The sequence below is a fragment of the Lepidochelys kempii genome, chromosome 5 (assembly GCF_965140265.1).
Source record: "Lepidochelys kempii isolate rLepKem1 chromosome 5, rLepKem1.hap2, whole genome shotgun sequence".
NCBI classification, from domain to species: domain Eukaryota; kingdom Metazoa; phylum Chordata; order Testudines; family Cheloniidae; genus Lepidochelys; species Lepidochelys kempii.
In genome coordinates, this window is record NC_133260.1 from 4,192,749 (window position 1) to 4,216,831 (window position 24,083).

The 24,083-nt window shown below is 51.8% G+C and overlaps 1 protein-coding gene across 5 annotated transcripts in view; it reads left to right on the forward strand.

Moving 5' to 3' along the window:
• Positions 1-24,083, forward strand: part of CNTFR (ciliary neurotrophic factor receptor) — a 460,255-nt gene that overhangs the window by 231,928 nt on the left and 204,244 nt on the right. For all 5 annotated transcript variants that reach the window (XM_073343357.1, XM_073343356.1, XM_073343355.1 and 2 more), the window contains one exon: positions 11,207-11,288. In XM_073343357.1, coding sequence (XP_073199458.1) covers positions 11,207-11,288 — 82 coding nt within the window. The remainder of the gene's footprint in view (positions 1-11,206; positions 11,289-24,083) is intronic.

Here is a 24,083-nt window from a genome sequence, read left to right on the forward strand (position 1 = left end):
CTCTGCGGCACCTGGCGCTGGCCACTGTCGGAAGACAGGATACTGGGCTAGATGGACCTTTGGGCTGACCCAGTGTGGCCATCACTAATAAAGCACTGCCTGGGGAACTGTGCCCTTAGCAGCTCCTCCTTGTCCATCTTCCCAATACACATAGGTCTCCAGAAGCACCCAAAGGAAAGAGCTTGCGAGATGGTTGGACATGGAGACCAAGGAAACAGCTGATATACTGGTAGAGCTGCGGTCTAGGAGCCCCGTGGCGAGAGACAAGGGATGAGCTGGCGTCTAGGAAAGGTCCTATGATACGGACCACGCTCAGAGACCAGATCCTTTGCAATGCTGTTGGATGAGAGGAAGTTCTGTGCACCTGGGGAAGGAGAATGGGTCATGGAGACTTTCATTCCTAAGTCACCAAGCCAGTCTTCCAAGTTCCACATCCTACCGTCTGTGAGCTATTTTAGTGGCCTTTGCTAAAGGAGTTGGTGGCCCCAGTTCAGTCCCTAGTATGAATTTGCACAGGATCTGATATTCGGCCATGATTAGATTCCGGGCAGGACATCTGCCCCATTCACTCAATAGATAAAGTGGCATTCCACCTTCCGCCTGGATCTTTGATCTCTTTTCACTCGCCTCCTGCCGAGTCCTCTCCGCACTCTATTCTGTCCTGTTCTCCCGCACCCATCACCATGGTAGCTGAGCTCCATCTTCTCCTTCTCCACTTGCCCCATCAGCAGCCTCCCCCTACTTAAAGAAGCAATCCAGGGCCTTGCCTCCCAACAAACTTGCACCAGTTTAGTTAATCCAGTGCAAAGCCATGTGTCGTCATAGAATATCATGGTTGGAAGGGGCCTCAGGAGGTCATCTAGTCCAACCCCCTGCTCAAAGCAGGACCAATCCCCAGTTTTTGTCCCAGATCCCTAAATGGCCCCCTCAAGGATTGAACTCACGACCCTGGGGTTAGCAAGCCAATGTGCAAACCACTTAGCTATCCCTCCCCCCTCCCACCCATTCCTCATGGATTTAAGCCAAGCTGAAATATGCTTGGGTAAACTGAAATAAAAGCATCCATATGGCCACACTTGTGTCCATGTCTGATTCTCTTTTAGTGGGGCACAAAACCCACCTCTGCAACTGGCACAAAGGAGGCCCCTCGCTGGCACTCTCAGCAGAGCGGACAAGAGCTGAACGGGCCATGGAGACTGCAAGCCCACCTCCCCTCTAGACGTGTGTGCCTCCGGGTCAGGGCTGAGGTGTGCTGAGAAGGGAAAGGGATGTGGGGAGAATCTTGGGCTGCTCTCTGGGCAATACGTATTCTATGGATAAATAGAGGCCTTCAGTCTACACAGACTCCCAATCTCACCCCTTCCTGCAGCATTAACTTCACTTTGAGCACTCCCCACGTGAGGCACATCTCCAGAGTGAAGCACGAGACCCAGAAATGCAGACTCCCCCGGTGAGAGGCTGTAGTTCGGAAATCCAGTCTAGATTATCACAATGAGTCCTTCTGGCTTTGGAGTCTATAAACCTCGGAAGTGGCACCAAGCGGGACACTGGAACCATATTTGAGTTGAATTAAGGAACCATGTGCTCTTTGAGGAGCAAGTTCAGTAGAGGGCAGTCGGGGCTGCTGCTTGGGGCTCGCGGCCATGCCCCAAGATGGGGCGCTCCACTGGCTCGTGTCAGCTGCCGGTGAGAACGCGCTGCTCCTTCCCGCTGCGTGTCTGACACCTAGGAGAGCGAGCGGGGCGTGCAGCCGGGTGAGTTTGCTCTCCCTAGCTCCTGGGGGACTGCGTGCCGGAATGCTGGCTGGCTCAGCAAGTTCGTACGTGCTCCATCCTCCTCACGCTGGGGATTTTCTTTGCCTTTCCGCCAACTCTTTGGGTCTGGGAAGACGCTGAAGCGAAACAATCCTGATGTGCAGAGTGCTGCGAATGCGCTGGGCATTCAAATAGGTAACGCTCCTCCCTGGGAGATTTGGTTGTACTCGGGCAGGGCAGGATCAGCAAGGGTTGCTGCAGCGGGAGTGCACCACTTGACAGATGGGTGCTGTGCTGGAGCCTTAGGGGCTCGGAAGGGTATTGGGTCAGGGAAGGAAGCACCCACGCTTTTATTCCAGGGTCCGGGGGAATGGAATCACTGCTACAGATGGGTGGGCTCGTTCAGGTCAGAACTGGCTCAACGCTTCCCTCAAAACTGGAGACAAATTCTGGAGGTTTGAGAAAACCTTGGTTAATGTTGCCTGTTTCATAATTTTTTCAACTTCATCTAAAATTTGGGGGGGCGGGGTGCTCTTTTTGTGTTATTTCCAGTCTGGACAAAAATCTTGAAGTAGCAGAAATATCACCAGGAAAGCTGCGCTCGTGGTATTTCCTATCGGATCTCTGGTCTCAGGAGAGGTCTGTCAGGCATCTGAACCTTTGGACCTCCAGACCTAGAGATGTTCTCCTTTTGCTCCTGCCCCCAAGAGGACACTTACTCGGCATGGCAGAAAAATATCCAGCCCTTTTATTTTTGGACAGAAAATAGAGTTTTCAACAAAAATGCGTGTGTATGTGTGTGGGAATGTGTGTGTGTAAATGGTCTGTTTTCCATGAACCGTTTTGATAGTCTCAGAAAAACAAATGCTCAAAACTTAGAAGGTTTTTGGGTTTCAGCCAAAACACTGAGCTAAAAAAAATCAACGTTTTCCATAGAAAATTTTGACAAAAATGAAAAAAAAAATCATTTTTGTCAAAATCTTCTGCAGAAAAAGCCCTGTATTTTCCAGCCAGCTGTGGTACTGAAAACAACGGATGGCTTCAACACAGGTGTATAGAGAGGAAGGGTGGCTGTGTGGTTAAGGGCTGGCTGGGACTCAGGAAAGCTTGGTTTAACTCCAGGCTGTTTCATAGATTCCCTGTATGGCCTTGGGTAAATCAATTAAACTTGCTGGGCCATAGTTTCCCCATCTGTAAAATGGGGACAGTCATCCTTCTTTTCCTCCCACCCTTTGTCTGTCTTATTTATTTTGCTTGTCAGCTCTTTGGGGCCCCAGGCCGACTTCTAGGCCCGAGGGTCATAGCAAGAGGAATAAGAGTAGGGATTTTAAATGGCAGAGAGGCTGGGGAGAAGCAGGGGAGCACATGGGTTTGCCTTGTGGAATGGGCAGCAGAGAAGGGTTGGCTCGCGTGCTGACCAGCTGGTAGTGATGTAAGTTAACATAAGGGGACTGTAATCAGATTTGACGCTTCAGGGCACAGGCTTATAGCTGCAGAGGTCAGAAGGGACTTTTCCACACATGCGCGTGCTCGCACACGTTAACGTTGCACAGTTAGATGCATTCTGCAGGGTCATGGTTTCTCCTGTGCATCTGGCCACGGTGCCTGCCAGATGCAGGATACCAGAGTAGATGGACCCAATGGTCTGATCTGACCCCTCCAGGCCCACGCTGCTCTTTACAAAGCCGTGCTCTGCATTGGAACTGGCCCTCTCTGCCCCACACCTCGCACCCCCTCAGGCTGCGGGCCATGCCTCTGGCAGCGTTTCTCCTTCAGGGGAGTGACCTTTCCATCCTTTCTGCTCTGTGCTCAGCCCGTACCCTTTTCCCTTCCAAATTCGCCCAGGGCGACAGGAGCGCAGCGCGCAGGCTTGTGGGCCCAGCTGCTGTGCTGGGGCACGGCAGCTGTGCGTGGTTGCCACGAGAGAAGATCCGTGCAGCAGCGGCGGGCACGCTGCCAGGGCTGCTGAACGGAGGTGGCTGTCTTCTGGCCACCCTTCACTGAGCTTGTGGGAAAGCAGCAACCCGCTGAGCCTAACCCCTGCCCGGTGCATCAATCTCGCTGCGGTGCGGGAGCCGTGCCCTTGCTGAGTTTGTTAGGGCGGATTCATATCTGCAGAGTGCTTTGTCAGTGTAAAGTGCTACCAGGACACGTGAGCTGGAGTCCGGTTGTTCTCATCACTGCAGGTCAAATACTTGAACAGTAAACCCGCTGTCACTAGTCTCAGGCAGAAGCAAAAGCAGCCACCCACTGGAGTCTAGCATGGAGGGTCCCTGGCTGCGGGGAGCTGGCTGCTCACATGCACTGGAAAGCTCCTCCATGCCTCCAGCTGCTCAATCACTTTACAAGTAGCTACAAATGCACTCAATATCTCTGTAAAGTTACTTCTTCCGGAGGCAATTGCTGGTAGCTACCGTGATGTTACACAACAGCCGATGGGAAGACAGAGGGAGGCTGGGGCGTGGTGAAGGGTGGGGTGGGGTGAAGGTGACCCCAGTGGGAAGGGAAGTGGTGCTGGGTGCTTTCCAATGGGAGGAGAAGTGGAGGTTGGCGCATTGTGGGAGGTGCAATGAGACGTTCTCTCTTTGAAGATGGGGTCGACATTTTGAATAAGTTTGAGATCCCAGTTCTAGTACTGAGGTCACCAGCAGGCACGTTTGTGGGAGGAGCCAGTTCCTAGTGAGTGTCAGAGAATAGGAATGCCAAGTGACTTCTGAATGGATAAGCCATGGGAATCCCTATCCCTGAAATCCAACACTAAGAATTAAGCTCATCCAAGTAAGAACATAAGAACGACCATATGGGGTCAGACCAAGGGTTCATCTAGCCCAGGATCCTGTCTGCCGACAGTGGCCAATGCCAGGTGCTTCAGAGGGAATGAACAGAACAGGTAATCATCAAGTGATTCATCCCGTCGCCCATTTCCAGCTTCTGGCAAACAGAGGCTAGGGACACCATCCCCACCCATCCTGGCTAATAGCCATCGATGGACCTATCCTCCATGAATTTATCTAGTTCTTTTTTTAACCCTATTATAGTCTTGGCCTTCACAACATCCTCTGGCAAAGAGTTCCACAGGTTGACTGTGCGTTGTGTGAAGAAATACTTCCTTTGGTTTGTTTTAAACTTGCTGCCTATTAATTTAATTTGGTGACACATTAGTTCTTGTGTTATGAGTAAATAACACTTCCCTATTTACTTTCTCCACACCAGTCATGATTTTATAAACCTCTATCATATCCCCCCTTAGTTGTCTCTTTTCCAAGCTGAAAAGTCCCAGTCTTATTAATCTCTCCTCATATGGAAGCTGTTCCATACCCCTAATCATTTTTGGTGCCTTTTTCTGAACGTTTTCCAATTCCAATATATCTTTTTTGAGATGGGGCAACCACATCTGCACGCAGTATTCAAGATGTGGCCGTGCCATGGATTTATAGAGAGGCAATATGATATTTTCTGACTTATTATCTCTCCCTTTCCTAATGATTCCCAACATTCTGTTCGCTTTTTTGACGGCCGCTGCACATTGTGTGGATGTTTTCAGAGAACTATCCACAATGACTCCAAGATCTTTCTTGAGTGGTAACAGCTAATTTAGATCCCATCATTTTGTACTGTAACAAAGTTCCTCCTCTACCTTGGTGGATCTTGCACTTATTGGCGGATTTGCTCACCTTGGAGCTTCACGGCAGCCCTCAGTTTGGCCGTTTTCGTGAACCCACAGTCCAGGTCAACTCCTCCTGTGTCTGACCAGGAGTTGGGAGGTTTGGGGGGAACCCGTGCCCACCCTCTACTCTGGGTTCCAGCCCAGGGCCCTGTGGAAAGCAGCTGTTTAGAGTGCCTCCTGGAACAGCTGTGCGACAGATACAACTCCCTGGGCTACTTCCCCATGGCCTCCTCACCATTAAGACCTTCCTCCTGGTGTCTAATAACGCTTGTACTCCTCAGGCTTCCAACTGTCCGCGTTCTCACTCTCCGCTCCTAGCACCTCTTGCTCCCAGCTCCTCACAAGCGCACCACAAACTGAAGTGAGCTCCTTTTTAAACCCAGGTGCCCTGATTAGCCTGTCTTAATTGATTCTAGCAGCTTCTTGATTGGCTGCAGGTGTTCTAATCAGCCTGTCTGTCTTAATTGTCTCCAGAAGGTTCCTGATTGTTCTGGAACCTTTGCTGTTACCTTACCCAGGGAAAAGGGACCTACTTAACCTGGGGCTAATATATCTGCCTTCTGTTACTCTCCTGTAGCCATCTGGCCCCACCCTGTCACGGTACGGATAGTTGGGATTATGTTTTACAATGTGCATTACTTTGCATTTATCAACATTGAATTTCATCTGCCATTTTGTTGCCCAGTCACCCAGTTTTGTGAGGTCCCTTCATAATACTTTGCAGTCTGCTTTGGACTTAACTATCTTAAGTAGTTTTGTGTCATCTGCAAATTTTGCCACCTCAGTGTTTACCCCTTTTTCCAGATCATTTAGGGCACAAAACCCAAAACATGTGACCTAAGTTGTGTGCATTTAAAACTAACCAATAACATTTGCATTTTGAAGACCATGTAATTGTCAGAACCAGCCCCTGAAAGGTCTCCAGGCCAAGAAATAGTCACAAAGGCTGTTGGGAGAATAAGGAGTAAGTGGAAGACAGTCACAGCCCACTCCCTAGTAATGGCAAACAGAGAGAGGCTAAATCAGTGGAATAAAGTCTCCCCTGCAAATGATGCCCACAGTTCCAATGATTCTGCTCACAATCCCATGCTGATGACCCAGCCCCTGGTATAATCACGTGGCCCTCGTAGTGTAGCAGCTCCCCACAGGACACCTAGCTACACGTTGCACAATAAAATCTTTAGCACTGTGAGGGTGGCTGGATCACGCTGGGTTCCCGTGTCTGGTGCTGCTTGGCAGCCGCCCTGCAATGGACTGTCATGGCAGGTGCTGGAGACCAGGCCCTGAGCCGATGGTGACTGACTTTGAGCTGAAAGCTGATGCAATTAATGGGGGTTTTTTACTGAATGACCCTTGGAGACAATGTGGGAAGCCTCGGCCATGTGTTGTCAGAACGTAGGCACAGCTGGCACCCGGGGCCTGACTCTGAGATACTCTCTGCTTGAACCTGGGCCAGGGAGGGGGCGTTATGTGTTCCAGGGCTGCACCGGGGAGAGACGGCAGCCTCAGGGATGCTCTACCTTCCGCCCTTCTACGCCTGCTCCCAGGAAGCAGAGAATCGCCATACACTCTCTGGCCACGCCCTCGATCCACCCCCTATGCCAGGGGCTGGGGGCACAGAGCGGAATGCCCCTGAGCAGGAGGGATTCTCGGGGACTTCTCTTTGAGCCACTTTTATGCTGCAAAAAAGAGTCTTAATTTAACAGAGACTCAAGCCCAATGAATCTTGCAACATCGGACTTTACCATCACCCGTCCCTAAGCCCGGGGGCCTGTCTCCTGGTTGCCAACTACCCTTTGAGGGCTCTGTTTGTTGTCATTTCTGCATGAGCCAGAACTAGCACCTGGGGTTAGTCAGTGTAGAAATACAGGGCCCTGCCCTGCCACCCTTCCTCCAGGTGGATTGCCCCTTCCAATTAGCTCATTCTGTGGCACCTGGAAGGGATCAGGTAATTAAGGATTTGACCCAGGAGAAGCATAAAGGAAGGACTGCAGGGCAATAGGGAGGAGAGACCCAGGGGTAAGGCAGTGGGAAGTTTCTGCTCTCTGGGAAGGGAACCACAGAGGGGCTTGCAGGAAGGAGTCTTGCCTTGGGACTGCCCGTGAAGGGAGAGGGCAGCTGGGGAGCAGGAGCCTCCTTCAGCAGGCCTAGGAGGAGAGTCTCCAGGGATGAAACCGGGGGTAAGCCCTGGAAGGCCAGAGCCCAGGAGGGGGAGAAGAATCTGTAGGGACTGGAGCCTGGGTGGAGTTTTTCTTCCTTTGAGCTGGGACACTCTTACCCTGGAAGGTCTGGGAGCCTCAGTGTGACCAGGCCGGAGGGCCGAGTAACTGCCCAGGCCACCAAAGCCCAGTCCAGGTGGAGGGTGAGGCAGAGGGGCTACAGTGCTGGGTTTGGCTAGGAGGAGATGCTGCAGAGTGGTAAGTCTGCGACAGGACTTGGTAAGGTCTCCGTACACTAGCCACTGGAGTGCCCTGCCTGGGTAGGGTGTCACCTGGTGACAGCCTGCTTCGGGGCTTCTCCCATCCCTGCTAGGAAGGGAGGGTGGCTGTGCAGCAGAGCAGTGAGCCCTGCTTAGGGGACAGGAGCAGGAAGTGAGTTTAAACAGGAGGGAAAGGTTTGTGAACCCCAGGAGGGTGAGCTCTGTGCTCATTCATGGCACTTCAACCTCCCTCCACCACCCCAAGATTCCCCCTTCCCAGGCTTTTCCATTGATCGTTCTATTTGAACTTGGTGTTGTAAAGGGCGGTGATATGCCAGGCTGCGTCCAGATGGGCTCCCATAGCTTGCGTGTTTTATGTGGAATATGTTTTGCTGTTTGGGCCAATTACTGCAACCGTGTTAGGAGGCTAAATGGGTGCCATATGGCTAAAGAGCCTATAAGCATGTTCCGTGTTACAAGAGAAACCTTCCACGCATTAGTGACCTAGCACCTGAGATTACTGAGGCTGCAATAATTTTAAAAGGCTAATTTATTTTCCCTCTTCATGCCGTCTACCCCGGCGTGAACCATGAAACCGGACTCCCTGATTGCCTGGTAGTTTGCATGCACATTTCGCTTGATGCAGCGTTTGCATCTTCCCACTCTCTGGGCCAGGAGCCCCGTTGCACTGGCTGCCATATGGATGCGGAGGGCTAGGTGGAGACTGGTCTCTAAGCCCCTCTGAGGAGGTGGTGCGTCGCTGCGCTACCTCCAGAGGCAGTCCAGGCACAAATTGCAGCTGAGTCTCAATTGCTCCCAGCTCAGCTCTTGCTCTGAGGGGTGCTTTCCGCAGCCCTGAAAAGGATAGCACCTACTCGGCTCACCTGGCCCAGCTGTGGGAGTTGGCACGCTGCGGTTGGGGCACAGAGACACCTCCCCACGCTCCCTGCCCTTCTGTGCCTACCTCTCTGCACAGAGGACTGGGGGATTAGAAGGGATGATGCAGGGAGCTCTAATGTGGCTGTGAAGGGGATACCAGTGTCTTAAACCCTTGACTCTTCCTGTTTAACCTTTGCCTTTCCCCCACTCCCCTATGCCCATTTCACCCCCTCGTTACCCTGCAATTGGTGGTGCTGGAACTAGCGGTGCTGGGGTTGAATCATCCCTGGGCTTGAAGTGGTAAAAGTGGTTAAAAAAAACAAAATTCCAAAGATACGGTTTCCATCAGCAGCACCCCCAGTATAAAAATTATTCCAGCACCCCAGCCTGCAAAGGTGGCAAGCTGCTGAATGGGGGGATTCTAACCAGGCAACGCGACACCCAGTTCTGACCCGCACCATCAAACAAACCTATTTCACCACCTTGGGCAGCCAGCAACCTTGGTCTCGGGGATTGGAGAGGTGCCCTTCCATTGTCCCCAGCAGCGGCCCTCTCGATTCAGCAAGACACCAGGCTGTTCCCTCTGCGTTGAGGAGTACGGCGCCCGAGCTCCTGGTAGGATTTCAGCGCACAGAATGGGGACAGTGGCTGGCTGCACAGCTCTGTCTCACATTGTTTCCAGCACAGCCCCAGGCAAGGCAAACCTTCCAGCCAAGCTGTGCGACTTGAATTGCACCCTCCTTGCTGGCTCGCCACTCTGATTTGTGGAGAGGGACATGCTGGGGGGGTCAGGCACCATGCATGATGCTGGAGGGGATTCTTTGGAGTAGAGGGGGACATTTTCACCCACACACGAACACCCACCTGTGCCCCCATCACCTTCCCTAGCACATGTCTACTTAGGCCGCGCCAGTTGTGCCGAAGCATGTGCCGGCTTCTTGACATGGTCGGCGGGGTCTGGACGAGCCACCGGACTCGTTTTCACTCTTTTTCCAGCTCCCCTAACATCCCCGCTGAACCTCTAGTCCATGACTTCCTCATGGACCTACTCCATGTAACTGGTCCCTCTCCCCTAGGAAAAGACCCTGACTGTATCTGCAGGCGGTTCTCACGCTCCCTGCTCCCCAGACAGAACATAGCCCAGTGCTGTCACCTTTCCTCCCAGCTCCTACTCCCCAGGCATTTCCTGCTTCTTCCCCTCTCCAGTGCGTCTGAGGCTTTCCTAACATGCAGGACTAACCCAGGGCTCCTAACAGAGACCAGGCCCCAGCCTGGCTGAGCAGGATAATTGCCTCACTTGGCTTACACCTGGCACCCCATCTTCTGTGCAATGTCCCGTACAGGTCTGGTGGTTAATATAATAATAACCGTACTACAGAGGGAAGCACTGGCTTAAAGATACGTGGAGGAGGCGTGCAATTGTTACTGATTCTATTTATTATTTCTATTACTGTAAAACCTAGTGGCCCCATCGGGCTGTACACATCAACCACCAGCGACAGTCCGTGCCCCAGTGAGGTTACAATCTAAACAGACAAACAAAGGGCAGGAGGGGAAGTGACTTACCTGGGGTCACCCAGCAGTTCAGAGGCAGGAATAGAACCCAGGTGTCCTGGGTCTCAGGCCAGTGCCCTGTCCGTGGTGCCTTAAGGCCATTTCAGATGAGACACCAACAGCTACTGCAGTGTTCTGTCATCTCCTCTCATGTCTTAGATCCAGCCCCTGGGCACGGGCGGCTCCATGGGGAGATGCAGTGGAGGGCATTGGAGCTGGCTCACTAGCTCATAAATAGGACCTGATTCCAAACGTCCTCTGGGAGTACTATTGTAATGTGTGGATATGAGATCAGGGACCCAGCCCCACACTCTGGGTATCCCTAAATCTCTGTTTGCCAGAAGCTGGGACTGGACGACAGGGGATGGATCACTTGAGATTCCCTGTTCTGTTCATTCCCTCTGGGGCACCTGGCACTGGCCACTGTCGGAAGACAGGATACTGGGCTAGATAGACCTTTGGTCTGAGCCCGTGTGGCCGTTCTGATGTTTGTCTGCCACACCATTCAGAGGCATCTACCTCTGGTGTGGAGTGCTGCAGCTGCTTAACAGGGTTGTGTGCGGGGGGAGTGTTGGAGCTTAGAAGGGGATGGGGAAAATAACATGCCCATATGAATGTGTAAGGGATATTTCTAAGTGCTCAGTTCTGCTCTCAGCTACACCAGTGCTGTTCCCATCAAAGTCCGTAGGAGTTACTCCAAAGTAACAGAGGGCAGGGCCCAGAGCTCACGCCCCAGCTCTAGTGGAAAGTTGCACGGGCTATTTAAAGACCACCAGGCCTCAGTGACATTCCTCCTCAGCAAGACAGTGCCACCAGCTACCCAGCGCCCCCGAGCCAGATGCCGGCGCATGGAGGTTGAGTTTCTCCTCTGAGTACAGAGCGCTCTCGCCCGAGGGACAAACCCTGACCCATCCCTCTCATTTGCTTCTACAGATGGCCAATCCTGTCCCGTCAGCCTGCTGCATGGTGCTCGCCGCAGTCGTGATGGTGTATGCTCAGAGGCACAGCGAGCTGGGTAAGTTAATCGCAGCCTCCCTCCCCGCGGCCCGCAAAGAATTCTGTCTCTGCGAGAGCGTGGAACCTGCTTATTATGTATCTCTCTCGTAGCCCGCTGCCTCTTATCTCCCAGTCCCATTTGGGTGCTCAGTCTGCAGTGTCTGTGTCAAGGGCTGTGTGCCGCATCTCCTTTCGTGTCCTCTCCTCCGCACCCCGCTGTGCTGAGGAGGACGGCGCCCGGCCATGCCCTGTGCTATGAGCACTCTGGGTTCGTCGGCTGCTGTAGGGGTGGCGCTGGAGAATGGAAGGGGGTGACCATAACGAGCCAGTGCAGGGACACAGAGTATCCCCACTGCTTACCTCTGAGCACACTGCCTGCAGCCTCTGAAAGCGCCCCCGTGGGGGTGCCAGGGGTGATCCATGGCCAGTCATACCAGAATGCACCCATTGTCCCTTGCTATGATGTCCAGAGTCGCTCTCTGCTGAGTCCCCATCACCAGTGGCTGAGATAAACAGTGGCCTGTTTCCATTCTAGAGAGAGCAAGGAGTCGCTGGTAGTGTGCGAGTCACGACAGCAGCCGGCAGAGCCCCAGAACCCTGTGCAATTCCCTGGGCACAGCTGTAACCAGGAGAACAACGGGGCCAGATTTCCCAGGGGGGCCCAGCTGCTTTGCGTTGTCCTGGCTGCTGAGGAAGGGTGGCTATCGCTCTTTTGTCCTGGGCTTTCGTCGTCGCTGAGTGCACCGTTCCCGGAACACGCTCTGAGTCAGCAGGACAGGCAGGGCTGCAACCTGGGGGAGTGTGAAAATACCTCATGCGGGTTAGTAGGCCAGCCTGCAGCCCTGTCCACCTTGTTTCTTTGGAGAGCCGCAGCTTTGTGATGGCAGGTGGGTGGTCATGTGCACCCCTGACCTCTGCTGGACGGAACCAGCCCTGCTCAACCATGTGTCCTAGGCTCCCACACAGGAGGAAGGCTGGCACAGCGGTTAGAGTGCTTGCCCGGGGCTTGGGGGAGACGGGCTTAATTCCCTGCTCTGCCACAGACTTCCTGGGTGACCTTGAGCAAGTCACTTAGTCTGTCCCTGCCTCAGTTTCCCAGCTGTGAAATAGGGACCATGGCACTCCCTACCCGACAGGGGTCTTGGGAGGATAAAGACACTACAGACTGTGTGGGGCACAGATATGATGGCAAAGGGGGCCGGTTGCGCACCTTCGCTGGGTAGACTGCTAAGCGTTAAAGGAGACTCTCTGTGGATGTTGATCAGGATCTGGTATCATTATGCTTCCTAGGTGGGTCTCTTCGGTCTCTGACTCTGACCCAGGGCAGCTGGCATGTCACAGGCGTTCAAGCCCCCTGAATATGCACAGCAGGTGCTGCGGGTGCCGGATACAGTTCTACTTTTTGTGTGGCTGCCTGGTAGCCGAGGGGTCGAGGGTTTTGGCCATATGCCCTCTGCAGTCTGACCCTCCCCGGCCCTGTGGAGTGGGCATGTCATTCCATCTTGTCCCTCTGTGGCAGCTGCTCCCCAGCAGCATAACCCGCTGTGAGAGGGCAGGCCTTGCTCCCTGGGGCGTAACCCAAGGGGGTGCCACAGGGCAAAAGGGACTCTGCAGCCTTGAGGGAGCTAGGAGGGAGCTGGAGGCCTCAGAGAGGGAGCTGGGGAGCCCTGGGGGACAGCAAGGCAGAGCTGTTCTGAAACCAGGCCTAAATCCAGATGTTCCCCTCAGCAACACATGCCATGGACACGGGCCTCATTCCTGAATAATGGAACTTAGGCAGAATCCTCCGACATCCTCCCCCACATCCTGTTGCCCCACCTTCCTGCCCAGACCCCCCCCAGGCCTGTCCCATGTGCTCCAATGTACCCCTCTCCCTTGCAGGCTATTCCCTGAGCACCTGTATCCCTTTTAACACCCTGTTAAATAAATCCCGAGACGGGGAATCTCGGCTGCGAGGAAAAAGCAGGAGAGGCAGCACGCAGGGCTGCCCGACTCCAGTAAAGCAGCGAGAGCCCTTGGCAATGGCCACCTCCCTATTTATAACGTGATTAGTGGGTGTTCAGCTTTAATAAAGTAGGAAGCATTTGGGGAAACACATTGTTGTAAATACTTAAGCAAAGAGACTCTGACAAGCCGTTCTGCACAGGAGCTTACAGCCACACTGGGCTGAGCGTCCCCTCCTGACTTACTCGGTGCTAGCAATTAGCAAGCTTCCTACAAAATGCCGTATGAATTAATAAGGATGTTGTTGGGCTGGAAGGGGCTTAGGCTGCTTGCTTGCTAACACCCACTGCGCGACGGCTCTCAAGTCACCCGACACGACCCCAAACCCCAGCACTGCCATTTGGTCTTGGCCTCCAGACTCCTCAGATTCTCCACTTTATCCTGCCGGGGCATGTAACTAAGGCTTAAGTCACCCAAGCAAGCGATTTGGCCCCTTTGTTCTGGTTGTGTCTCAGAATGTTTCATTTCCTATCCTTTGAGCGCTTGACTTCACAACCTTAATGTTCTTTTCAGGTAGTTTTTGGTGCATAATTTCCTAGGTTTTTGTAGAAGCACACTGAAAAAAACAAAAATTCCATCACATGGCATCACACTGGTGCCTGCGTGTGTTGTCAGCTGGGCTGGAACATTTAGACCCACCGCACAGACCTCTGCCATGGGAGCTAATGAAATAGCCGACGGCAGTAGTAGGTTGTCATCATCTGTGTGAACCAGCCGCCAGAGGGGGATAAGGTATATGCTTTGTGAGTGGCTTTCACGGCTATTTTCTGACAGCAGAGGGTGGTGGAGACACAGGAATCTTGGGTTCCATTCCAGGTTCTGGAGAAGGGGGAGTGTCTGCTAGTGGTCATAGACCCTTCTGCTCCCGTTCTCATGCAGGCCATTTCCTTTTGGCCATTCCTCCAGCCTGTCCCAGTTTTTCCCCCAGAGTTCCCATTCAAGTCGCAGTCTTTCCACCACTCCAGTTTCCCGCCAGGCTCCTTATCTCAGTCTTCTTATCCAGCCAGTCCCATTCTCTCATCATACCTGGACTCGTCATCTGATCTCAGTTTTTCCCCACTCTGTTCCCAGTCCCAGACTCCACATCCAATCTCACTCTCTCCCCCACATGCTCACTGGTTCCCAGTCTCCCCAGCTCCGTTCCCCATACCTCTGGCTCCCAGTCTCTTTTCCCAGTCTTCCCCACCCCCCATCACCAGCTCCCCATTTGTCCTCCAATCTCCTTGTCCCAATCTATTGTTTCTCCCACACCTCAAGTCTGGCTCCTGTCCTATCTGCATTTAAGTCAGGCAGCTTCCTCCTCCATGAGGCCTGGGCCCTGGCGGGGTGGGGAACTGGGGACCAGTGAGTGCAGAGGAGAGACAGGCTCCCTGCTCTGCATTTCTTTGCCCGGAGTCACAGCAGCCAGGAGCAGCAATTGCAGGGAAATTCCTGGTTAGCCCCTGCAGTCCTGGGCTGGAGCATGCCCAGTGCAGATGGAATCTTCAGAGACTTTAGTTTCCAAACTCTAACGAGTATCTACTGGCCGTGCAAACAGATTTTTCAGAGGCTCATTATTTGGCCAAATGTACTTGGGTTGGTTTGTTTGTTTTTTCATGGAAACAGCAAAAGATACATCCCTGACACAAAGGCCACCCCTTTGCCAAATTTCAAGTCCCTGCTCCAAAGCATGGCGGAGTTAGATTTTTCTCAGTAAAACGGTCAGAATAATGACCTTACCGTGGGCATGTATTTTTCCCTAATCATGATCTCAGAAAGAGCTGGACGATTTTTGCTGAAACTTTTCAAAATAATGCAGCCTGATGCTGCCGCCCCAGCAGGAAAAAATCGCAGCCTGAGCGGTTAAAGTTTGGCTAAGTTATAAGCAACCGAAAACAAGGTCTTGTAGGGGGAAGTGGTGGGCAACCTTAACTAGAGGTGATGCTACCCGTTCTGCCTATTATAAGAAAAACAGAAAACAGATAGATAAGGGCCAGATTTTGATACCCTAACTCACATGGAGCAGTTCCTTCCCTGGGTGAATAGCCCCACTGATTTCAGAGGGACCATTCAAATGGGAAGGTAGTACTCAACTAAAGGGCAGCAAAGTCTGGCCCTAAATAAATAAATAAATATAAATATGAAATGTCTCCTGCTTGGTCCCATTCTCCCGACCAGTTTCCCTACAAGGCTGAGGTGTGTGATTGCTCAGGATATGGTTAGTACTGAGAGAAGTGGGAAGCCTCCTCACGGGACTGCGTAGCTAAATAGATTCTGAGCAATGTTCATTTTTAACTGGAAGGGGGAGGAAGGGGGAAGCCGAGGCAGCCATAATTGATGTGGGCACCTGAACAGTTGAGGCCAGAGGCTCCTGAGATGGTTGTGGCTTAGCAGCTCTGTCCTTATCTGGAGTCCCCAGCTTCCCTTGACCCTTCTCAGTCCCCATTTAGCCCTGGGTGTGACACAGGGACGGCCCTGCTCTCCCTGGATGATAATCTACTTCTGGCAAGGGGCCACAATCGGCTATCAGTGCTAGCATTTTTTGTGGAGTGATTAAGGGGTGTTCTAGTTGCCACTTAAGACATGGCTTTGTGTGTTTATGTCCTCAGACTCCACTTTTAGATCAGTCTGTGTAACATACTGACAACAGGTGTTGCATCCCCCTCTAGTGGCTGGGCCACATGGAAGATAACAGTCTACTGCTGCTACTAGCGAACAGAATTGCTCCCTTAGTTCAAGTGGTAGCAGCTCATGCTGACGTTCCCTGGTTCAAACCCAGGTCGGGGAGGGAGAATCAACAAACGTGACTTTTCTCACAATATCAGCCGTGTGTCAGGTCAGCAGTGCGTGTCCATCTGCGCTGCTGCTGCTGCTGCTGGAACGTGTGTGTATTGGTGCGTGGCAGGGAAACCTGGGCACCTGTGCCCTCTCGTGCCTTTGCCGTGGCTGGAGTGCTCCAAGGGCAGGCATACGGCGTGGCACCATCAGCAGCTGGGGCAGGATGCCTTAACACCCGGCGAGGTGGGTGGATGGCGGAGCAGCCAAACCCATCGTACAGGCAGAGGTAGAGTCCTGCCCACACAGCACAATAAGCCGGATGACCCGGTGACAAAACAATCACATGTCAGCCGGGGCCTGTGAGAGAAGAGATCCACTCCGCATAGTGACTGTTGCTTACCAGGCAACAATAGTGTGGCATGAGGACACAAGCTTGGGTCAGAGACACCATCCCCGTGTGTCCACCCTTGATTAAAAGTATTCCTGTAGACAGAGCTGCTGCTGGGGAGAAAGGAATAACACAGCAGCATGGGTCAGCACTGCTGATCGGCTCCCTTTCTCAGAAAGACTTTCACCATCCGAGTGATACCGCAGAGGGCTTGCGGATGGACCCCCATTCCTGCCTTGGAGGGGTCTTTAATTTAGCAGACCAAGGCAGGATGAGATCCAATGGCTGAGAGCTTACATCAACCAAGTTTAAATGGGGGCAGACGAGACAAATGCTTAGCAACGAGGGTAGCTCAGCAGCAAGCGAGGTGGTGAATTCTCCAGCACTTGGAGTCAGATGTCTCTTTCCACAAGTGGCTGGACTGGATGCAGGAATCCCTGGGGGAGGTGCTATGCAGGAGGTCATGCCAAATGATCAGAAGGGTCCTGTTGGGGTCTGAAATCTACCCCCACAGCCTAGCAACAACACCAGGGTGGTTTTACAGGGTAAGAAGGCAGACAGGATTTGGGAGGGACTGGCAGAGACTTGGGGTGGGTCAGATTAGGGCAGAGGGAGTCTGGAACTGGCAGGCTGCCATGCAAACATGCTTCTTCAGACTGCAAGGCGAGGCTTTGGCATGGATGCCACCCTGCTGAGTTTGACAGCTTGCCTACTCTCGGGGTGGACCATGCAGGCTTGGTGGTAAGGAAGAGACCAAGGAGGGTGGAGGGTCGCCGGGGCATAGGGGAGGGGAGCAGAGGGCCAGGCGAGACAGCAGGGTACACATGGGGGGAGTTCCAGGCTGCCCTCCAGGCTCCCAGAACTCCGGGGTGGGAGCAGACCATGTGGGGTTAGGGGAAGGATTTCTATCCAGCCAGTCTCTGCCCAGGAGTGAATTTTAACCAGCTGTCAGGAGCTCTAGCCCCTGGAACAAACCCTCCCTCTGCCAGTTTAAAGGGAGGGAACGAAACACCCACAATTACAGCAAAGAATACTGGTTTATTTCGGCCTGGCTTGTTCCAGCTCTCGCCTGCCAGGGATGGGGGGGATGGAAAAAGGATTAACGAGGCCGAGCTGGGCACCAGACTCTCTCTCTCACACACTCGCCCTCGCACACACACGCTGCCTCGGTCTTGCACGCACACTTGGACAATATGCACGCTCATGCTCTGTTCCACCCGTGCTGTGCACAGCCCCTGATCCTCTCTCTTGTTCTGTCCCAGACAATGGTCTTTCTAATGCACCCAGCCCTGTGCTGTCGAAGCATCAGGCCTTGCACTTGTTAGCAACAAACTTGTGGATGGAAACATAAGGAGTCCCAGAGAAATCCTATAAATAACCGAGACAGAGAGGAGCAAAAGTTTGCAGTACAGGAGGTGACCAAACGAGGGTCCAGAGCCCTCTGCAGGCCCACGGAGGTTCTGCAAGATCTAGGAGCCCGGGGTGTTTGTAGACGAAGCAGCAGCTTCGCACCTACGTCAGGACTCCGTGGGCTGACCCGCTTGCAGCGCTAGTGATGATGTCTGCGGTGGAGCTGCGAGGCATATACGTAGGTGGGAAAGGGGACCCCAGAGCTAGTACTGTGATTGCATGAGTGCCCCTTGCACCTTCTGGCTGGGGGGGGGGGCGGTCCAAATCAAGGAGCCACTTCCTGTGGGGTTATGTAATCCCTGGATGCTGTAGGAATTAGTGGCACTTCCAGGAGACGGTGCCAGTCTGAGTAGACAAGACAAAGCATGGAAGGGGAAGAGAGGCATGAAGTGACTTGTCTCCCAGCCAGTCAGCATCTGAGCCAGCCCTAGAACCCAGGAGTCCTGAGCCCCAGTCCATCTGCTGGACTGTGCTACTTAATTTTCTTCTTGGATTTTCTTCCTCGTGGTTCTTTCTCTGTGTCTGTGGGATATTGTTATTTTGCTGTTTCCCTTTGTAGGTACATTACATTATGGGGGTGGGGGGAACAAAACAAAACAGGGGATATAATAATGCTGCCCACTGTGACCTAGGCAACTTCCATAGATACAAGGAGTCCATCCTGACCCCCATCATGACCAGAATGACATTCCCCCCATCAACTGCTCCCCTTTTTCCCCATCCCCTCACCACAAAGAAGAGAACACCCAATCCCAACCAGAGCTTTCTGTATCTGGAAAAGAGAGACCCGGTGGATTCTCCGTCACTGACATTTTTAAAGTCAACAGTGGATGCTTTTCTATAAGCTCTGCTCTTGGAATTTGTGTGGGGCAGGGCTCTGGCCCGTGTTCTACAGGAGGTCAAACTGGATGATCACAATCGTCCCTTCTGGCTTTGGAATCTCTGAATCTAAGATCCAGGGGCTGTATGAAGTTGCACTGGGGAATTTGCGATGGTCAATCTCTTTAGCATGGAAGGCACTCGGGTACTATGGTGATGGGTGGCCATGCAAAACTCTTAAGACTGAGTATATGAACACCTCAGTCAACTACTGTATAACATATTGAACTAAAAAAATACCCCAAACCTGGAATGCCCCACCCCAAGCCACATGATCTCTCCCTTCCCCTATCATTTAGCTATCCACTAGTTACATACACATCTGTCCCTTATTGTGATTTCTCTGTTTGAAAGGAGTAATTCTGCTTTATTGATCCTTACCCTGCTGAATTAACTCACATTTAAACAGTAATTATGTTTTCACTTTGGAGAGGCCATAAAGAGATAAAAGTCTCTTGAAATGAATGAACTTCTGAGGCCGGAGTATCTGAGGTTAGTTTATTGATGCACAAAGAAGCTGCTATCTCTTTTAGCTTACTAACCAGCGATGAGCAATTAACCCCAATCATTCCTCAACTGGGGGAGAGAGAGAGAGAGAGATTTGATTTTACTTATTCTCTTGCTCTCTCGCTTTCCAGCCCTTGTGGTAATCTTTTGCAATCTGTTCTGCTACAAAATCTCCTGGCAGTGCCCATTTGCATACACCTTGTTAAAAATGCTGACCGCGTTCCAGCCAAGACAAAGTCATTAGCCTGTAAGCAGCCCTCAGAATGCACAGCAAGGTAATGCAAATTGCCTGCCCAATGAGCAGTCAACCTTCCTAGTTATTTCTGTCACCACCCCTCATTTGACTGGGAGAGAAGGAGCTCTCCTGTAGCTCTGCCCACTCCTCTTGGGGTCGGCTAATCAGAGTTTGGGGGATCAGCTAGCCCTGGATGAGCTCATCACGGTGAGCGGTTTGTTCACTGGGCTTTGCCTTTATTTTGTGCCAGGGAAGCAATGGTGAATTCCAAAAATGAGATGTTTGCAGTGGTGCTGTAGCCATGTTGGTCCCAATGTATTAGAGAGACGAGGTGGGTGAAGTGATATCTGTTACTGGACCAACTTCTGTTGGTGACAGAGACAAGCTTGTGGACGACAGAGAGAACGATTTGCCCCAGTAAAAGACATTACCTCACCCTCACCTTGTCTCTCTCAAAAATATGCTGGAAATTTGTCATTGTTTGAGTAGTTTTTATCAAGATAGCTAGGCTTGGGGGATTTTGAGCTCTGGGATCGGCTGCTTAAGTCCTCGGGGTATGATTTTTGTCCTCCGGTTGGATGACTAGGAGCAGTAGCAATGAACTGACTCTCTCTGAGGGAGGGACAGTTTCAGGGAGATGCCCATAGGAAATAACAGGCCTCGGACAGTTTAGGTCACACAGGCCAGGTCTACACCGCACACTTTTCCCAGCATAGCTGCGTCCCTCTGTCAGGGATGTGACTTGTGAACAATGCTCGTGTAGATGGAGTTATAGCAGCAGAAGTGCGTTTTTACCGTTATAGCTTGTTTTGCTCAGGGGGTTGGAATAAGCTCTGCCGGCAAAAGTGCGGCTTTGCTGGTACAGACTGCATCTCCGTGAGCAGCGCTTTGCTGGACGAGTATAGCCATGCTAGCAAAGAGCTCCTTGTCTAGCCATGGCCTTTTCCAGTCTCTTCTGCACAGGAGAGAGCGTGATATTTGGCTATGAATGGGCAGCCCAGATTGTAAAGGAGCTGGCTTCCTTCCTGAGTGAGGGGGAGAGAGAAAGAAAGAGACCAGATTTATTGGCCTTATGGCTATCTGTACATCTAGTTTTCTCCTGCCATGTAACTGCACGGTGATGGGGTTTGCAAACGCTGAGTCCAGATCCCTGCATGGTTCATCTACTGGCCCGAGTGCTGAGGTGGTGTGGAGTGCCTGGCTGTAAAGAACAATGCCCGCTTTTTCACTTGGCTGCATTGGGCATGGATTGAATCCACTAGCCTCCATTTTACATCATGACAGGTTTCAGAGTAGCAGCCGTGTTAGTCTGTATTTGCAAAAAGAACAGGAGGACTTGTGGCACCTTAGAGACTAACCAATTTATTTGAGCATAAGCTTTCGTGAACTACAGCTCACTTCATCGGATGCAACATTTTACATCATGTTACCACTTAGCATGGTCATTACAGGTGCGGCTGGGCTCGCTGGCCCTGGGAACCCACACGTGGCCCAGCCCTGAGCAGAGAAGTGGCTCCAGAGGGTTCTTGTGGCCTGGTGCTGATTTCCCCACCTCGGTATCTGCTCCCGCAGCAGACGCCCTCCTCCAGGATCTGAGGCTGAGCACTGGCTGGAGATGTCTCCTCACAGCCTCACTCCCACTCTGTGGATGGGGCAACGGGGGCAGCGGGTGCGTAGCTCGGGCACTCATACCTGTATTTGCACCAAGAGAGAGTTTCTACCGGGCACCTGAGCGAACAAAGACTGGTCCACATGCCTGGAGGGACCGGGAAATGGCCCTGCAAATGTGGGTCAAATCAAACCAGACAATGGAATTTGCAAATTCCTTCTGGGCGGCATGCAGCAAGCCTGGGACCTGCCCTGTTTTTAAGGGGCAGGCATTGCCCAGGCCTCATGCTGACTCCTCGGTGCAGGACTGAACTTCCCCGTTAGTCTGGCTCTGGCCTTGGCAGAGAGTGTTACATGCTGTGTTCCCTGAACCAGCCCCACGAAATGGCAGCTGAGGCTGATGAAAGGCGGAGGTGCTGCCTGGATCTGGAATGCAGGCTTTCATGGCTCTCATGGTGCCTTTATCTAAAGCAGCTGCAAGGTACCTGCCTTTGCACAAACACACATGCATATTTCAAGGGTAGGAAGAAGCCCGCAGGCCCACGTGTGTCCACTGTCTCTCTGATACTGAATAATAGACTTTTCTCCTTGAGGCCGGACAGACACACGAGCTGTTGAGGACAGGAATCTCGTGTCTCTCAGAGGAAGAGCTGAACAGAGTAGAAAGCGAGAGGTGAGGAGACCTCTAAGTATGTTGGCTTGTTTTCCAGGGGTGTTGAGTACCCACAGCTCCTATTCAGCTTAATATATTGGGTCCCATAGAGCACAGGGTGTAGGGCTGGCAGGGACCTCTTGGGTCATCGAGTCCACTACCCCACTATTGCTGGCAACCATCATAGCGGGTCTTTCAGACAGGAAAGGCGGTCTTGTGGTTAAAGCTCTGGACTGGGAATTGAGACATGGGTTCAGTTCACATGGAGTGATGCTTGGACCTTGGGCAAGTCACTTCATCTCTGAGCACCTTGGTTCAATGGGGGAGAACAACACTTCCTCAGAGACTCAGAGTGTGTGTGTGCACACAGCACCTAGCACAACGGGGCACTGGCCTCAGTTGGGATCTGCTGGAATACTCTTTTCCTTCTGCCAAGCAGTAACAGAAGTCGGGGCCTTGCGAGTTGATTTCCAATTAGAAGGGAAATTTTCCCAGTTCTTTCTCCTCCTTTTTCAGCCAGCTATAGAGCTGGGGGAAAGCATGTGACATTTGGGCGTTTCAGCATTTCTGAATTTTTAAATTAAGGGAGACATTTTCAAAATACCCAGAAATCATGACATTTCTCCTCCCTTGGGTTTTTTTTGATCCAGTTTCAATAGCTATATTTCTATCCTACAGCCTGTATCGTACTGTAGATGCTTTAGGATCCTCCCAGATAAAAGGCATGACTGTCTAGTAAATGTAAGTCACTGTCCTACCGTGTGTCTTGGGAGTGCTCTTCCCAGAGGGGTGGATCTGACTGTGGCCTTTGCTTAATTTAATCCCATTACTCTCCGTTATAACACTTGGGGCCAGCTGCATGTTCCTTTTCAGCACAGGTCATGACGGCAGCACTGTTCTGCCATTCGATCAAAGCCAGCAGCAGGAGGCATGAGTGGGTTTTGCGTGTGTCCCACAGAATGTGAGGTGACTATTTCGAAAGGGGGAAAGCAGCGTTTTATAGCTCAGCCAAGGATCAGTGGATTTGGGGCCATGGGAATAATCACCCCCAGGCTTCAGGCCATGAGCTGGTCCCTGCAGCGTCAGGAGGGAACCCCTCTGCACAGCGCAGTGTGACAAATTGCAAGAGATGTTGTTTTTTTCTTTTCCCTTTCTCTGAAGAAGCTGGCATTGGCAGGTACCAGAGTCAGGAACAATGGTCTAATCTGGTTCAGCAAATCCTGTGTTCCTCTATTGCACTGAAAACCCAGAGAACTTTCTCCACTGGATTATTTATTAATTGCCAAGTCGAGAGTTGGGCCCAAATTACCTGACCGTGAAAAGATCTTCTCTTTCTTTGAAGGTACAAGATCAGGGCAGGGCTCCGTCCAGCCGTCGAGTCTCTCTCTGACAGTGGTCAGCATTAGGTGCTGCCAGGAGGCAGTTATGGGATACCCTGCTGTCAAAGCTGATTCCCCACCCTGGCACTTTGAGTGCCAAAGGTGGGGGCCTGCAAGGACTCTAAAAATTAATGCTGGCCACTCCAGGCTTGTATTAAACTCCCAAAGTTACAGCTTCTCTCTGATCTTGGATGGGTAGATGCTGCCACCACCCAAATGCAAAACCCCCTTGGAACCCAGGAAGGCGCACTTGGGAATTCCTTCCTGTGGGGCACCCTCAAGCCCTTTCACACACACACCCCTCCGGGGAAGAGCTGAGAAAAAACAAAGGAAATCAGCTGTTGCCACCAGCTAATTAAACAACCTGTGCACGAACCTCTTAGGACACAAAATCCAATCCTGTTCTTAATAAGGGGACATTTTATTAAAAACAAAAAGAAGGGAAATACATTTGGAACTTAGGCTTTTTCTAGATCTTAAAAGAAACAATTACAAAAATTAAGCATCAAGATAGCTCTCTTGAGGTTCAGCTTAAAGGTTACAAGCAAAACAAAAGCATCTGGGGTTAGCACAGAGGAGTCCACAAGCCAATAAGAAATAAAAGAAATAACCCTAATCGCGTCTTCCTAGACATTCCCTGATTTACTTACATATTTGCATTGTTAAAAGTAGTTCTAGATATGATCTGATGATTTTATTCTCTGGCTTAAAGCTTCTCACAGCATAACTGCTCCCTGTTCCCCTCTTTCCCAGAGAACCACACAGAGACAAAGGGAAAAGTGGGTTTTTTTCATTTTAAAAAGTTCCAGCCTTCCCATTGGCTCTTTTGGTCAGGTGCCCACTCCCTTTCCTTTACCTGGGGGACTTTTTCACCCTTTATAGGTAAAGCAAGCAAAGAACAGCCACCAAGAGGGATTTTATAGCTAACTGGCTGGCTGGGTGTTCATAAAAGGGAGCTACTCCCCTCCCCTTCATTTATCACACCTGTACTCAGG